Genomic DNA, 16,069 nt, shown 5'->3' with positions numbered 1-16,069 from the left:
TACACCTTGGCCGAATACACCTCCCCCTCACTCTCCTCCATATTTTCTCTTCTTCTTCTTCTTTTCTTTCTTCTCTTGCTCGAGGGCGAGCAATATTTTAAGTTTGGTGTGGTAAAAGCATAAGCTATTTGTTTTTCCATTATCATTGATGGCACCTAAGGCCGGAGAAACCTTTAGAAAAGGGAAAGGGAAGACAAAAGCTTCCACCTCCAAGTCATGGGAGATGGAAAGATTCATCTCCAAAGCCCATCAAGACCACTTCTATGATGTTGTGGCCAAGAAGAAGGTGATCCCCGAGGTCCCTTTCAAGCTCAAGAAAAATGAGTATCCGGAGATCCGACATGAGATCCAAAGAAGAGGTTGGGAAGTTCTAACCAACCCCATCCAACAAGTCAGAATCTCAATGGTTCAAGAGTTCTATGCCAATGCATGGATCACTAGGAACCATGATCAAAGTAAGAACCCGAACCCAAAGAATTATCTTACAATGGTTCGGGGGAAATACTTAGATTTTAGTCCGAAAAATGTGAGGTTGGTGTTCAACTTGCCCATGATGCAAGGAGATACACGCCCCTACACTAGAAGGGTCAACTTTAATCAAAGGTTGGACCAAGTCCTTATGGACATATGTGTGGAAGGAGCTCAATGGAAAAGAGATTCCAAAGGCAAGCCAGTTCAACTAAGAAGACTGGACCTCAAGCCTGTGGCTAGAGGATGGTTGGAGTTCATCCAACGCTCCCTCATCCCCACTAGCAACCGATCTGAAGTTACTGTGGATCGGGCCATCATGATTCATAGCATCATGAATGGAGAGAAAGTAGAAGTTCATGAAGTCATCTCCCATGAATTCTACAAAATAGCCGATAAGCTTTCTACTTTGGCAAGGCTAGCTTTTTCTCATCTTATTTGCCATCTATGTTACTCAGCTGGAGTTATCATAGAAGGAGACATCCTCATTGAGGAGGACAAGCCCATCACTAAGAAAAGGATGGAGCAAACAAGAGAGCCCCACTCATGGAACCCAAGAGATGCATGAGGAAGCTCATCACCAAGAAATCCCGGAGATGCCTCAAGGGATGCACTTTCCTCCCAATAACTATTGGGAATAACTCAACACTTTCTTAGAAGATTTGAGTTACAATGTGGATCAATTAAGGGTGGAACATCAAGAGCACTCCATCATTCTTCATGAAATTAGAGAAGATCAAAGAACAATGAGGGAGGAGCAACAAAGGCAAGGAAGGGACATAGAAGAGCTTAAGGACATCATTGGTCCTTCAAGAAGAAGACGCCACTAAGGTGGATTCATTCCTTGTTCTTAATTTTTCTGTTTTTCGTTTTTATCTATGTTTTGTGTCTCTACTTCATGATCATTAGTATGTAGTAACTATGTCTTAAAGCTATGAATAAATTCCATAAATCCTTCACCTCTCTTAAATGAAAAATATTTTTAATTCAAAAGAACAAGAAGTACATAAATTCCGAAAATTGTCCTTGAATTTAGTTTAATTATATTGATGTAGTGACAATACTTTTTATTTTCTGAATGAATGATTGAACAGTGCATAATTTTGATCTTGTTGTTTATGAATGTTAAAATTGTTGGCTCTTGAAAGAATGATGAACAAAGAGAAATGTTATTGACAATCTGAAAAATCATGAAAATTGATTCTTGAAGCAAGAAAAAGCAGTGAAAAAGCAAAAGCTTGAGAGAAAAAAAAAGAAAGAAAAAAAAGGGGCGAAAAAAAATTTAGAAAGAAAAAGAAAAAGCAAGCAGAAAAAGCCAATAGCCCTTAAAACCAAAAGACAAGGGTAAAAAAGATCCAAGGCTTTGAGCATCAATGGATAGGAGGGCCCAAGGAAATAAAATCCAGGCCTAAGCGGCTAAATCAAGCTGTCCCTAACCATGTGCTTGTGGCATGCAGGTCCAAGTGAAAAGCTTGAGACTGAGTAGTTAAAGTCGTGATCCAAAGCAAAAAGAGTGTGCTTAAGAGCTCTGGACACCTCTAACTGGGGACTTTAGCAAAGCTGAGTCACAATCTGAAAAGGTTCACCCAGTTATGTGTCTGTGGCATTTATGTATCCGGTGGTAATATTGGAAAACAAAATGCTTAGGGCCGCGGCCAAGACTCATAAAAGTAGCTGTGTTCAAGAATCAACAAACTTAACTAGGAGAATCAATAACACTATCTGAAATTCTAAGTTCCTATAGAAGCCAATCATTCTAAACTTCAAAGGAAAAAGTGAGATGCCAAAACTGTTCAGAAGCAAAAAGCTACAAGTCCCGCTCATCTAATTAGAATTAATATTCATTGATATTTTGAGATTTATATTATATTCTCTTCTTTTTATCCTAATTAATCTTCAGTTGCTTGGGGACAAGCAATAATTTAAGTTTGGTGTTGTGATAAGCAGATAATTTATACGCTTTTTGGCATTGTTTTTAGGTAGTTTTTAGTATGATCTAGTTACTTTTAGGGATGTTTTCATTAGTTTTTATGCTAAATTTACATTTCTAGACTTTACTATGAGTTTGTGTATTTTTCTGTGATTTTAGGTATTTTCTGGCTGAAATTGAGGAACCTGAGCAAAACTCTGATAGGAGGCTGACAAAGGACTGCTGATGCTGTTGGAATCTGACCTCCCTGCACTCAAAATGGATTTTCTGGAGCTACAGAACTTCAAATGGCGCGCTCTCAACGGCGTTGGAAAGTAGACATCCAGATATTTTCATCAATATATAATAGTCCATACTTTATTCGTAATTAGACGACATAAACTGGGCTCAACGCCAGTTCTATGCTGCATTCTGGAGTCAAACGCCAGAAATACGTCACGAACCAGAGTTGAACGCCCAAAACACGTTACAACTTGGCGTTCAACTCCAAGAGAAGCCTCAGCTCGTGGATAGATCAAGCTCAGCCCAAGCACACACCAAGTGGGCCCCGAAAGTGAATTTATGCATCAATTACTTACTTCTGTAAACCCTAGTAGCTAGTTTAGTATAAATAGAACTTTTTACTAGTTTATTAGAAGTCTTGGACTATCTAGTTCCTTTGACCATTCGGTCTTTCATGGGGGCTAGCCATTCGGCCATGCCTAGACCTTCATCACTTATGTATTTTTAACGGTGGAGTTTCTACACACCATATATTAAGGGTGTGGAGCTCTGCTATACCTCAAGTTTCAATGCAAGTACTACTATTTTCTATTCAATTCGACTTATTCTTATTCTAAGATATTCGTTGCACTTCAACATGATGAATGTGATGATCCGTGACACTCATCATCATTCTCACCTATGAACGCGTGACTGACAACCACTTCCGTTCTACCTTAGACCGGGCGCATATCTCTTGGATTCCTTAATCAGAATCTTCGTGGTATAAGCTAGAATTGATGGCGGCATTCATGGGAATCTGGAAAGTCTAACCTTGTCTGTGGTATTCCGAGTAGGATTCCGGAATTGAATGACTGTGACGAGCTTCAAACTCGCGATTGCTGGGCGTGATGACAAACGCAAAAGAATCAAGGGATTCTATTCCAACATGATCGAGAACCGACATATGATTAGACGTGCTGTGACAGAGCATTTAGACCATTTTCACTGAGAGGATGGGATGTAGCCATTGACAACAGTGATGCCCTACATACAGCTTGCCATAGAAAGGAGTGACAAATATTGGATAAAAGCAGTAGGAAAGCAGAGATTCGGAAGAAACACAGCACCTCCATACACTTATCTGAAATTCCCATCATTGAATTACATGAGTAACTCTATCTTTATTTTCTGTTTAAATTTATTATTATTATTCGAAAAATCCAATAATCTCTTAATATAGTTGAATCCGCCTGACTGGGATTTACAAGATGACCATAGCTTGCTTCATACCAACAATCTCTGTGGGATTGACCCTTACTCACGTAAGGTATTAGTTGGACGACCCAGTACACTTGCTGGTTAGTTGTGCGGAGTTGTGACAAAGTGTGATTTATGTTTGAGAGCACCAAGTCTTTGGAGCCATTGTTGATGATCACAATTTCGTCCACCAGTGCTCCGCTTCCGCCTTTAGCAGAGCTCAGTGTCATTGTTCCGTGTTTTCCGTTGCGGGTGTCGTAGCTACGGCCCCCAGACGCCTAACATTGTTAACAAACAACCAGAGGTTAGTGGGTTATTTTTTGTTATGCGCTTATAACTGTTCCTGTTGCTAATAGTTTCACATGCAATGAATTTGGTTGAGGTGTTTGATTGTTGATGGTGAAAAAATCAGTGGTTGTAATTTCACTATACCGGATCATGTATAAGGAGTTGTTGTTGTAGATGTTTGATGGTTTTAGTTTCAATGTGTAGTTGCATCTAATTAGATGGTTACTTTAGTATGTTTTTGGATTGTTGGTTTTTAATATACGGACTGATTTTCAGTTTTATAAAGGTTATATCTTGCTTGACTGAGGTGGGATTTGATGTGTCGATTTATGGTTGGTTTCTAGTTAGTCTACTATGCCCGAAATTTGAGTCACATTCATGATTCCGTCAATTACATCAAATGTATATATGCTGATCAAGGCAAACTAGGTATTGCATCAATCAATCAATCAATTATAAGTAAGTTTTCTTTTTTACTTTAAGGGTGATTCGATATATCGTTGTTTCATTGGTATTAGATGTATGTTTTTTGTTTTTGTATTTGCTACTAACTCGATGTACACATGATGAGATCAATTACATGTCGAATGGTTAGTTTTCCAGGAAATTGAATGGCTATTTTTCATAATGGGGATTGCTATTTTAATTTGATTATAGTGACAGCACCTTTTTAAAAGGTAATGTTAAAAGAGTCTCTGTTTTCTACGTAAACTAGTGTATATATGGTGCTGAAAGCGGGTTCTAGTCTTAGATATTTAGTCCTGACGTTTACTGAAACAGATGGTTACTTTAATTCATTTTGTGGTGGTTATTTTTTGCTGTAGCCATTGTTGTTTGGTGATAACATGTTGTTGTGTTGTGTGATTCTTATTTACCTTGCTGATTGTTGTGTTTATAATTGGTTGATTTGGTCTCTAAATCCAGTTAAATTCTTGCTAAAGATTTCCTTTCTCTACATGGGGCTGCTATTTTTTTTATTAGCAGCTGAAATGAATACAATTTTTATGTCTCATGTTGTTTTAATTTTTCTTACTTGATTATAAACTGAAAAGAAGATTCACTTGGATTGTAGAGAACTAATTGAGTGAGTATTTATTCATGGCGATCCAATCATACATTCTCCTACAGTCCAAGCTATAAATTAGATGGGTAAAAAGGAAGTTAGATCACCATTTACGGCTCCGAGCACGAGGACGTTGAAATAACGTACAGAAGGATTGCCAACTGGGAGAAAGTTCAAAGGAAGAAAAAATTAGCATACTTAAGATAACGTACTTGATAAGATTTGAATATTTACCTTATTTACTAGTTAGAGTCTTGAAAATTTATTTATGACACATTGGGATGACATTTTTGTAGTAGATCCCTTTTTTTTTAGAACTTATGTAATCTGTTGGTGTAAAGGAATTCAAGCATGACACTGACGAGTGAGTCGAAAATGACCATCTATTTTTCTTATGAAAGTAACCATCTAGATACATGGTGAACCGAATATCCAGTATACTATTTCTTAGTACAGGGATATCGCTTTTGTATTTCAAGCTGACATTAATTGAATCTAATAAGTGTTGACTTCATTATCACTGTTCTTGAACCAATATACTATAATTTGTTTTGAGTACCTGCTACAGTTTACAAGGGTTGAATACCCGAAAACAACCATCCACGTATACAGTTACAGTAAACAACTGATTTCATGCATAAATGAACATCCAACACATCTAAGTAAAGATAAATATGTAACTACTATCTAAAGCGACTAACTGCACACCGAATGAAATTAATCAAGCTCCTTATACAACAAAGCATCGGAACTTATCTAGATTAAATTGGTTCATTGAAGTTAATCAAGTCTAGTTTCTTGCAACAATTACGAACACACCGGATACCTATATCTTTAGAGAATAAAGCCACCCGTTGCTAACAAAAAAAGCATCACACTTGGCATTTGCGTCTTTGAAAAATATCATCTTCATCTACAATTGCTGACAAATGAATAACTATTGAAATCCTATATCCATGGAGAAAAATATTAAAGGTACTCAAAACCATTTCCATCAGATTCTAACTGCTGTCTGTAACACCCTAATTAGCCTAAGCCTTACCTCGCATCATAAAGCAAAGGTTAATCAAAGATTACGACAGTTCTAAGCTCATACATATCATATATAGAAGGGATTAATAATATCTAGAAGCCTGATGAAAGATATAGCTCAAAATAGGATTTGAAAAGCGCAAAACACACTAACGAAGCTACTAGCTTAAAAGCACAAGATATGGATATGATATAACAAAATAATAGATCATAATATCATAAGAATCTAGCCACGGCCCGTGGAGTTTAAGCCGGCAAGCCATATACAGATATACAGAAAATAGACAGTAGAAACAGCTTATACAAGTTTTGTTCTCTCATATACAAGCCTCTAGGCAAGGACAAAATACAAAAGTGAGAGATGTATAAACAAAATAAATAGAGGACTCTAAAATAATCCAAGATTCTCCGCTTCTGTCACCATCCAAAATAACTCACCGAGGTGGGTTGCGACCTGTATCTGAAAAATATAACAGAAATATGGTATGAGAACCGAGGGTTCTCAGTATGGTAATAGAGTCCAGTGATGTAGGATATAAGACCTTGGGACGCCAAAGGCAATCCTAAGCTCCATATCCATCACAAGATTCAAGCTTAAAGCATTCTAAAATAGATAAGCATAATATACCAACATAACTTAAATAAACCAGGTCATCTATCTTAGGGGATTTCTATTCTAACCAAGCAGGTAGAAGATACATATGATGAATGCCTGCCCTACTGGCTGTGATATCACATTGTCGGTTCAACTGCCAACCCGACACATCTCTATGGAGACGTCGCCCTTCGGATTTCTCATATGGGAACTCCCGAGATATAGTGTCCGGATCACTGTCCAGGTACTAGCGCTTGCACGCTCTATAGATCCGAAGAGATGCGAGCGGGATACTCTTGCCTTAGACCTCACATTTCAACGTAAGCGGGATTAACCACCGTCCTTACGCCGCCGCCGCTACCTCGACAGGCGGGATTAACCACCATCCCTGTCGGGCGCATAGTGTCTCATAATTTCAGTACAAATCAGTACTTCAATGGTTTTTCAAAAAATAATTTCGATATACATGGATCCATCATCTCATTCAGAGTTTTCGACTTATCTTAACCAATGTCCATTCTCAATTCAGTTTCCAACATTAACAAATCATGATTTCTCATCTCATATGTCCATCACCATTCATATGACATCAAACCATCCTCAGCCCGCCAGAAACCTAGGCCTCTATTTTCTAAATACTCAAACTAAGCTCAAAAGTCTTAAAATGGTGTTATAGAAGCTTACAACCTTGTTGGAAAGGTAAAATAGTTGAAAAACAAGTAAATTTGAGAAACAGGACGTGTACGGCCACACAGGGGTCTGTGCATGCGCATGCCCAGGAAATTTCAAATTGTGTGCGTACGCACAGGTGGCAAAACTTACAGAATCTATTCACTCGCACAACCTGTGCCAGCGTCCCAAACAGAATGGCCTTCCCAACGTGTGCATCCGCACAGGCCTGTGCGTCTGCACAGGTTGAAAATTTCCCTTAGATATGTGCGTGCACAAGCTGTGCTAGCACGGCAAACAGAACCCACTTCCCTGCCTGTGCATGCGCACAGGTCAAAATTTTCGCAGGGTGTGCGCCTGCACAAGAGTGTGCGTTCGCACATATCAGAAATCTTGAAATTCTATAACTTTGCATAATTTTAGATTTTTAAATTTTGAATGATCATAACTTCCTCTACAAAATTCCAAATTTCACAAACTTTATATCAATTTAAAGGGTTTTCAAAGATCTTTATTTCTAAAAAGATTTCAATCAATTTCAAAAACCGAGGCAAAAGTTATGATCAAACAAAATTTACTAAAAATCCAATTTTACCAAACTTCACAATTTCCTCATTTTCTTACCATACACCTTCCAAAACCATACCAAACCATTCAAAACCCCACTTTTCATCAAGATTAACCTTTGTATCATATTACATTCAATCATACCACATTTTCTTTCACATTTCATTATCCAAAATCTCAATTATAACATATACAACATAGCCACCAATCATCATCATATCATCATCAATTCTCATCATCAACCCAACCATGATTTCAATTCAATACTTAACAATACTCATTCATCCACATCCATCATATCTCAACTTCATCATTTAACCACAACAACAACATCAAAATGTTATACCTCATAAACACAAACAATCATCAACAACATAAAATTTCCAAACCTATCCTATGGGTCACTAGCCTAAGTGTCCATGAATATTATATACTACATAGAGAAAATCAAAACCATACCTTGGCCGATTTCCTATATGCACCAAATCTCCAAATTAGTACAAACAAGCTTCCAACCATAATCCAAGCTTTCAATTCCACTCCAATAAGCACAATTAAGTTCCAATAGCTCCTAAAGCCACAATAATCAAACTATATATGCATAAACCATCATAAATCAACCTAGGGTTCATCATAAATCAAAATTTCACAAGGGTTCAATGTCTCTTACCTTTTCCACCAGATTTGGATGTCAAAATCCAAAGCTAAGCAAGGATTAAAGCAAACATAAACATCCAAAATCACAAAAACTCATTTAACCCAAAGCCCTAATAGACCCAAAATTTTGAAGAGAGAAACTGAGAGGAATTCGATCTTTTCTTACCAGTTTCTTACATGGGTTTTATAGAGTTCATCACAAGGAACGCGTAGTCACTGACGGCACACAAATCGGAGCACCGTAGCTCGAGATATTGCCAAAAGAAGAGGTGGGTGAATAGTGTTTCTTCTTCCTCTCCTCCCCTTTCTCTTTTTTGCTCTGTGTGTGTGTGTGTTTAATGGAGTTGTGGCTGGTTTGGTTCACTTAGTGAGCCTTTTATATGTTGGACTTTGGCCCAACTTGGGTCCGGTCCAATCTGTTAGCATTTTTAGTCCGTTTGGCCCAACTTCGAACCAAACCTTTAAAATTAACGCCCGATTTTCAACTTCTAATGTTTTTCTAAAGTTTTTTATGGTTTTTCACTTTTCTCGTGCGGTACCGGGTAGACTTGAACCGGTTCAACTGCCGGTTTATGATTTTTCACGGTTTTTTTTTGCAGAAAGCACATTTTCTGACTCAGAAAGACCCACTGATTCCAAAAATCACCTTTAAATCCTCAAGTTCTCTCTAACTTTTCAGAATCTAATTTGGAAAATTAATCACTTAGTTAACTGGTTGATTAGTAGTGGTTCTTACATTCTCCCCACCAAATAAGAAATTTTGCCCTCAAAATTTGAATTACCTGAGAAAAGCTCGGGATAATCTTTTCGCATCTCAGATTCCAATTCCCAAGTGTGCTCTTCAACTCCTGCTCTCTTCCAAGCAACCTTAACCAATGAAACTTTCTTTCCTCGCAGCTTCTTCACACTGGTATCGTCAATCCTCACCAGTGTCACTTGGAATGTCAAGTTCTCTGTCAACTTGACCGATTTAGGCTCCAACACATGAGCCACATCCGGTGTGTACTTACAGAGTTGTGACACGTGAAATACATCATGTAGGTTAGATAGATGAGGTGGCAAAGCTACTTGGTATGCCACCGGCCCGAATCTCTTCAAAATCTCAAATGGTCCTATATATCTTGGGTTCAACTTCTTGGTCTTGATTGCTCTTCCAATCCCAGTTGTTGGTGTAACCCTAAGGAATACGTGCTCTCCCACTTCAAACTCTTAACGGTTTCCGTCTCTGATCCGCATAACTCTTCTGTCGACTTTGGGCAGTTAGAATCCATGCACGAATCTTCTTAATGTTCTCACTAGTCTCTGCTACTAAATCTGGACCCAAAACGCTTGCTTCACCTGATTCATACCAACAAAGTGGAGACTGGCACCTCCGTCCATACAATGCCTCATACGGAGCCATCACAATACTCGCATGAAAGCTGTTGTTGTACGCAAACTCCACCAATGGCATGTAGCAATTCCAACTTCCAGGTTGATCCAAAATATAAGCTCTCAGCATATCCTCCAATGTCTGAATAGTTCTCTCCGACTGTCTATCAGTTTGCGGATGATATGCGGTACTAAGACATAGCTTTGTACCGAAAGCTCTTTGGAAAGCTACCCAAAACCTTGAAGCGAATCGGGGATCATGGTCCGATACTATGCTCGACAGCACACCATGCAACCTTACTATCTCCTTGATGTACACTCTTGCCAACTCCTCCATATAACAGTTTACTCGGATAGGTAGAAAGTGAACAGATTTGGTTAAGTGATCCACGATCACCCAAATCGCATCAAATCCCGACCTAGTCCTTGGTAAATCGGTCACAAAATCCATTGCGATTCCTTCCCACTTCCACTGAGGAATCTCAAGAGGCTGTAGCATTAGCCTAAAAATACTTAACGCACGGATCACGACATCGAATGGTATAAAGGGGGTTAAAAATACATAATTTAAAGGCTTAAGAAGCAAGTTTTCAATCATAGAACAAAATTGGGAAGGAATTGTAAAATCATGCAAAATTGTATGAATAAGTGTGAGAATAGTGGATAAAATCCACTCAATTAAGTATAAGATGTACCACGAAATAGTGGTGCATCAAGCATTCCCGACGGTTTCTGACGCTCTATCTTCACCTTCTGGCAAGTTAAACATTTGGATATCACTGTAGCTATATCATCCTTCATCCCAGGCCACCAGAACATCTTCTTTAAGTCATAATACATCTTCGTGCTTCCGGGATGAATAGAAAATCCACTGTTGTGAGCTTTCAACAACAAGTCTGGCCTTAAACTCCCTACATCTGGTACGCAAATCCTTCCTTTGTATCTCCATAACCCTTCATCATCCTTAGTGAATTCTTCATGCCTCTTATCACCAACTGGTTGAAACAATTGCGGCAGCTTCTGCTCATCTCGCTGAGCCCTTTGTATTTCTGATTTAAACGTGGTTGACATCTGTAACTGGTTCAAACAAGCTTTCCCGGCCACTTCACCAATATCCAACTTAAGCTCCACAAGCTTATCCACTAGCTCTTCTTCCTTGATTCTCATCCAAGCAATTGTTAAAGATTTCCGACTCAAAGCGTCTACTACCACGTTCGCCTTTCCAGGGTGATAACTCAACTCGAAATCATAATCTTTAAGCAACTCCATCCAGCTTCTCTGGCGCATATTTAGCTCTTTCTGATCAAAGATGTACTTGAGACTCTAATGATAAAAAAAACACTAAACTTTACTCCGTACAAGTGGTGTCTCCAAATCTTCAAGGCAAACACAATCGCCGATAATTCCAAATCATGAGTGGGGTAATTCACCTAATGCGGTCTCAGCTGACGCAACGCGTAAGCAACTACGTTCCGGTGTTGCATCAACACGCAACTCAAACCCTTCAGAGAAGCATCACAATATACTTCAAACGGTTCATGCAGTTCCGGTAAGATTAAAACAGGTGCTGAAGTTAACTTCTGCTTCAAGGTCTGAAAGCTCTCTTCGCACTCTGACATCCACATGAATGGCACTTCTTTCATTGTCAATTTTGTCATCGGTAATGCAATCCGGGAAAATCCTTCAATAAACCTCCTATAATATCCGGCTAAACCCAAGAAGCTTCTCACTTCCGTCACCGTCGTTGATCTTTCCCATTCCATCACTGCTTCTACCTTTGAAGGATCTATGGCTATTCCTCCTTTGCTCACCACGTGGCCTAAGAACTTTACTTTCTCCTTCAAGAACTCGCACTTCGACAACTTAGCATACAACTTTCGCTCTTTCAGGATTTGCAACACAATCCTCAAGTGCTCCTCATGTTCCTTTGCCGTCTTGGAGTAAACTAAGATGTCGTCTATGAAAATCACCACAAATTTGTCCAAAAAGGGACGAAAGACTCTGTTCATGTAATCCATGAAAACAGCAGGTGCATTCATTAATCCAAAGGACATTACTGCAAATTCGTAGTGTCCATAGCGTGTCCTAACACAGTCTTAGGGATATCATCCTCCTTCACCCTTATCTGATGGTAACCGGATCTCAAATCAATCTTGAAAAACACTCCAACTCCTTACAATTGATCCATCAAGTCATCTATCCTTGGTAGCGGGTACTTGTTCTTCATTGTCACTTTATTCAACTGTCGATAATCCACGCACAAGTGCATCCCTCCATCCTTCTTCTTCACCAATAAAACTGGCGCTCCCCACAGTGATACACTCGGTCAAATGAACCTCTTATTCAGAAGCTCTTCCAACTGAGTCTTTAATTCTGCCAGCTCTATCGGAGCCATTCTATACGGCACAATAGATACTGGCCCGACTCTCGGCACCAATTCAATCACAAATTCAATTTCCCTTTGATGTGGGAACTAAGGGATATCTTCCGGGAATACCTCAGGAAAATCGCTAACCACCGAAATCTGATCTAAGTTCTGGGCATCACCCAACGCATTAGCAGCCAACAGAATATAACCCTGACACTCCTCCCCCACTACAATGCACCATTACAGAGTTCAGGTAATACCCCGTAGCTACCACTGCTCCATTCTCTCCTTCTGGCATAAACCGAATAGTCCGTTCAAAGAAATCCAACAATACCCGATTCTTCGACAACCAATCAAACCCCAAAATCATCTCTAGCCCCACCATTGGTAAACAGATCAATTCGTGCACAAAGTCTCTACCCTTAAGCTTGAAACTTACTCGTCTACAACCTGACCTAGTCATAACTGTTTGATGGGGAGTATGTATATGCAGATCAAAAGGTAACTCTAACACTTTCAAGCTTAATTCCTCAACTTTAGAAAACGAAATAAACAAATGCGAAGCTCCAGTATCATATAATGCAACTAAGGATTTATCAACAATTAAACATATACCTCTCATCAATGGATCCGTCTTGGAAGCATCCTTGGCATTCACAGCAAAGACTCGACCTTGATGCTGACTCTGGCCCACATTCTGATTCCTCCCACGAGTGCAATCCCTCGCAATGTGGCCAGGCAACCCACAATTGAAGCAACCACCTAAACCAATCTTACATGAGTCATAAGGGTGAAAACGTCCACAACGATCACAAACTAAATCCGGAGAACTCTTACTCTGATTTTCTCTTCCCTTAGCATACTGAAATTGATTCTAATTATTCTTTCTGAAGCCCCCTTGGCCTTGAGGCGCATATCCTCCTCTTTTGAAGCTTTGTCCTTTTGGGTGAAAATACTTGCCACCCCCCGACTAGAGATCCCTCCATGAGTATCCTTGGATGCCGCCATGGTCTTGGCATACTCTTCCACTACTTTAGCCTTGTTCACCAAGTCAGAGAAGATACGGATCTCCAAAGGAGCCACATCAGTCATAATGTTATTCTTTAAACCCCTCTAGTACTTAATACACCTCCAGCTCTCGAAAGTCTCCGGGTCACCCTGACACACCCTAGAAAACCTACAAATCTCTTCAAACTTGTTGGTGTACTCAGCCACAGACATGGAACCCTGCTTCAGCTGCATTAGCTCCATCTCCTTCGCTTCCCTTGCAGACTCAGGAAAGTACTTCTTGTAAAAGGCCGCTCGGAACACCTCCCACAGAATATCGGCGTTCTGCAACTGTAGCAAATAGCACTCAGCTTGCCACCAGGGCTGGGCCTCTCCCACTAGCTTATAAGCGACAAACTCGACATATTGATTGAGGGGGACATGTTGCGCCTGTAAAGCACGTTCCATTGCTTGGAACCAGTGGTCCGCTTCATTAGGATTTGTGAATCCACGAAAAGTTGGCGGATGAACCTTGAGGAACGTCTCCAGGGCCATCGAAACTCCTCCGGCATTATCGCCGTTTCCCTCGGTGGTGCACGAAATTGCAATCACACTTTGCAACCCCGCACAACTAACCAGCAAGTGCACTGGGTCGTCCAAGTAATACCTTACGTGAGTAAGGGTCGATCCCACGGAGATTGTCGGCTTGAAGCAAGCTATGGTTATCTTGTAAATCTTAGTCAGGATATCAGAAATTATCAGGATTGATTGTGAAAAGCAAAAGAACATGAAATAAGTACTTGTTATGCAGTAATGGGGAATAGGTTGAGGTTTTGGAGATGCTCCATCTTCTGAATCTCTGCTTTCCTACTGTCTTTCTTCATCAAACACGCAAGGCTCCTTCCATGGCAAGCTGTATGTAGGGTTTCACCATTGTCAGTGGCTACATCCCATCCTCTCAGTGAAAACGTTCCTATGCTCTGTCACAGCATGGCTAATCATCTGTCGGTTCTCGGTCAGGCCGGAATAGAATCCATTGATTCTTTTGCGTCTGTCACTAACGCCCCGCCTGCTAGGAGTTTAAAGCACGTCACAGTCATTCAATCATTGAATCCTACTCAGAATACCACAGACAAGGTTTAGACCTTCCGGATTCTCTTGAATGCCGCCATCAGTTCTAGCTTATACCACGAAGATTCCGGTTAAAGAATCCAAGAGATATCTACTCAATCTAAGGTAGAACGGAGGTGGTTGTCAGGCACACGTTCATAGTTGAGAATGATGATGAGTGTCACGGATCATCACATTCATCCGATTTAAGAACAAGTAATATCTTAGAATGGAAGCAAGCATGATTGAATGAGAAACAGTAGTAATTGCATTAATCCATCAGGACACAGCAGAGCTCCTCACCCCCAACCATGGGGTTTAGAGACTCATACCGTGGAAAGTACACAAAGGAACGTGTAAAGTGTCATGAGGTACAGATACAATGTCAAAAGATCCTATTAATAGTAAACTAGTAACCTAAGGTTTTACAGAAATGAGTAAATGACAGAAAAATCCACTTCCGGGCCCACTTGGTGTGTGCTTGGGCTGAGCATTGAAGCTTTCATGTGTAGAGGCCTTTTCTGGAGTTAAACGCCAGCTTTCATGCCAGTTTGGGCGTTTAACTCCAAGTTTTATGCCAGTTCCAGCGTTAAACGCTGGAAATTCTGAGGCTGATTTGCCACGCCGGTTTGGGCCATCAAATCTCGGGCAAAGTATGGACTATTATACATTGCTGGAAAGCCCAGGATGTCTACTTTCCAATGCTGTTGAGAGCGCGCCAATTGGGCTTCTGTAGCTCCAGAAAATCCACTTCGAGTGTAGGGAGGTCAGAATCCAACAACATCTGCAGCCCTTTTCAGCCTCTAAATCAGATTTTTGCTCAGAACCCTCAATTTCAGTCAGAAAATACCTGAAATCACAGAAAAACACACAAACTCATAGTAAAGTCCAGAAAAGTGAATTTTAACTAAAAACTAATAAAAATATACTAAAAACTCAACTCAAACTACTAAAAACATGCTAAAAATAATGCCAAAAAGTGTATAAATTATCCGCTCATCACAACACCAAACTTAAATTGTTGCTTGTCCCCAAGCAACTGAAAATCAAGATAGAATAAAAAGAAGAGAATATACTATAGACTCCAAAATATCAAAGAAACATAGTTCCAATTAGATGAGCGGGACTAGTAGCTTTTTGCCTCCGAACAGTTTTGGCATCTCACTCTATCCTTTGAAGTTCAGAATGATTGGTATCTATAAGAACTCAGAACTCAGATAGTGTTATTGATTCTCCTAGTTAAGTATGATGATTCTTGAACATAGCTAGTGTATGAGTCTTGGCTGTGGCCCAAAGCACTCTGTCTTCCAGTATTACCACCGGATACATACATGCCACAGACACATAATTGGGTGAACCTTTTCAGATTGTGACTCAGCTTTGCTAGAGTCCCCAATTAGAGGTGTCCAGGGTTCTTAAGCACACTCTTTTTGCTTTGGTTCACAACTTTATTTCTTTCTTCTTTTTTTTTTCTTTTTCTTCTCTTTTTTTTTCTTTTTTTTT

The 16,069-nt window shown here is 39.8% G+C and overlaps 1 protein-coding gene across 1 annotated transcript; it reads right to left on the bottom strand.

Annotated features, from left to right (window-relative positions):
- Positions 1-13,582: 13,582 nt before the first annotated feature.
- On the bottom strand, positions 13,583-14,011 carry LOC130966524 (uncharacterized). The gene has a single exon (XM_057891342.1). The coding sequence runs from the start codon at positions 14,009-14,011 to the stop codon at positions 13,583-13,585; it is 429 nt and encodes a 142-aa protein (XP_057747325.1).
- Positions 14,012-16,069: the final 2,058 nt, after the last annotated feature.

The sequence above is a fragment of the Arachis stenosperma genome, chromosome 3 (assembly GCF_014773155.1).
Source record: "Arachis stenosperma cultivar V10309 chromosome 3, arast.V10309.gnm1.PFL2, whole genome shotgun sequence".
NCBI lineage: Eukaryota > Viridiplantae > Streptophyta > Magnoliopsida > Fabales > Fabaceae > Arachis > Arachis stenosperma.
Note: the sequence above shows the minus strand (reverse complement) of the source record. Positions and strands in the feature narration are given on the sequence as shown.

Coding starts and splice junctions, on each gene's coding strand:
- LOC130966524 (XM_057891342.1), bottom strand. CDS start 14,011: ATGGCCCTGGAGACGTTCCTCAAGGTTCATCCGCCAACTTTTCGTGGA.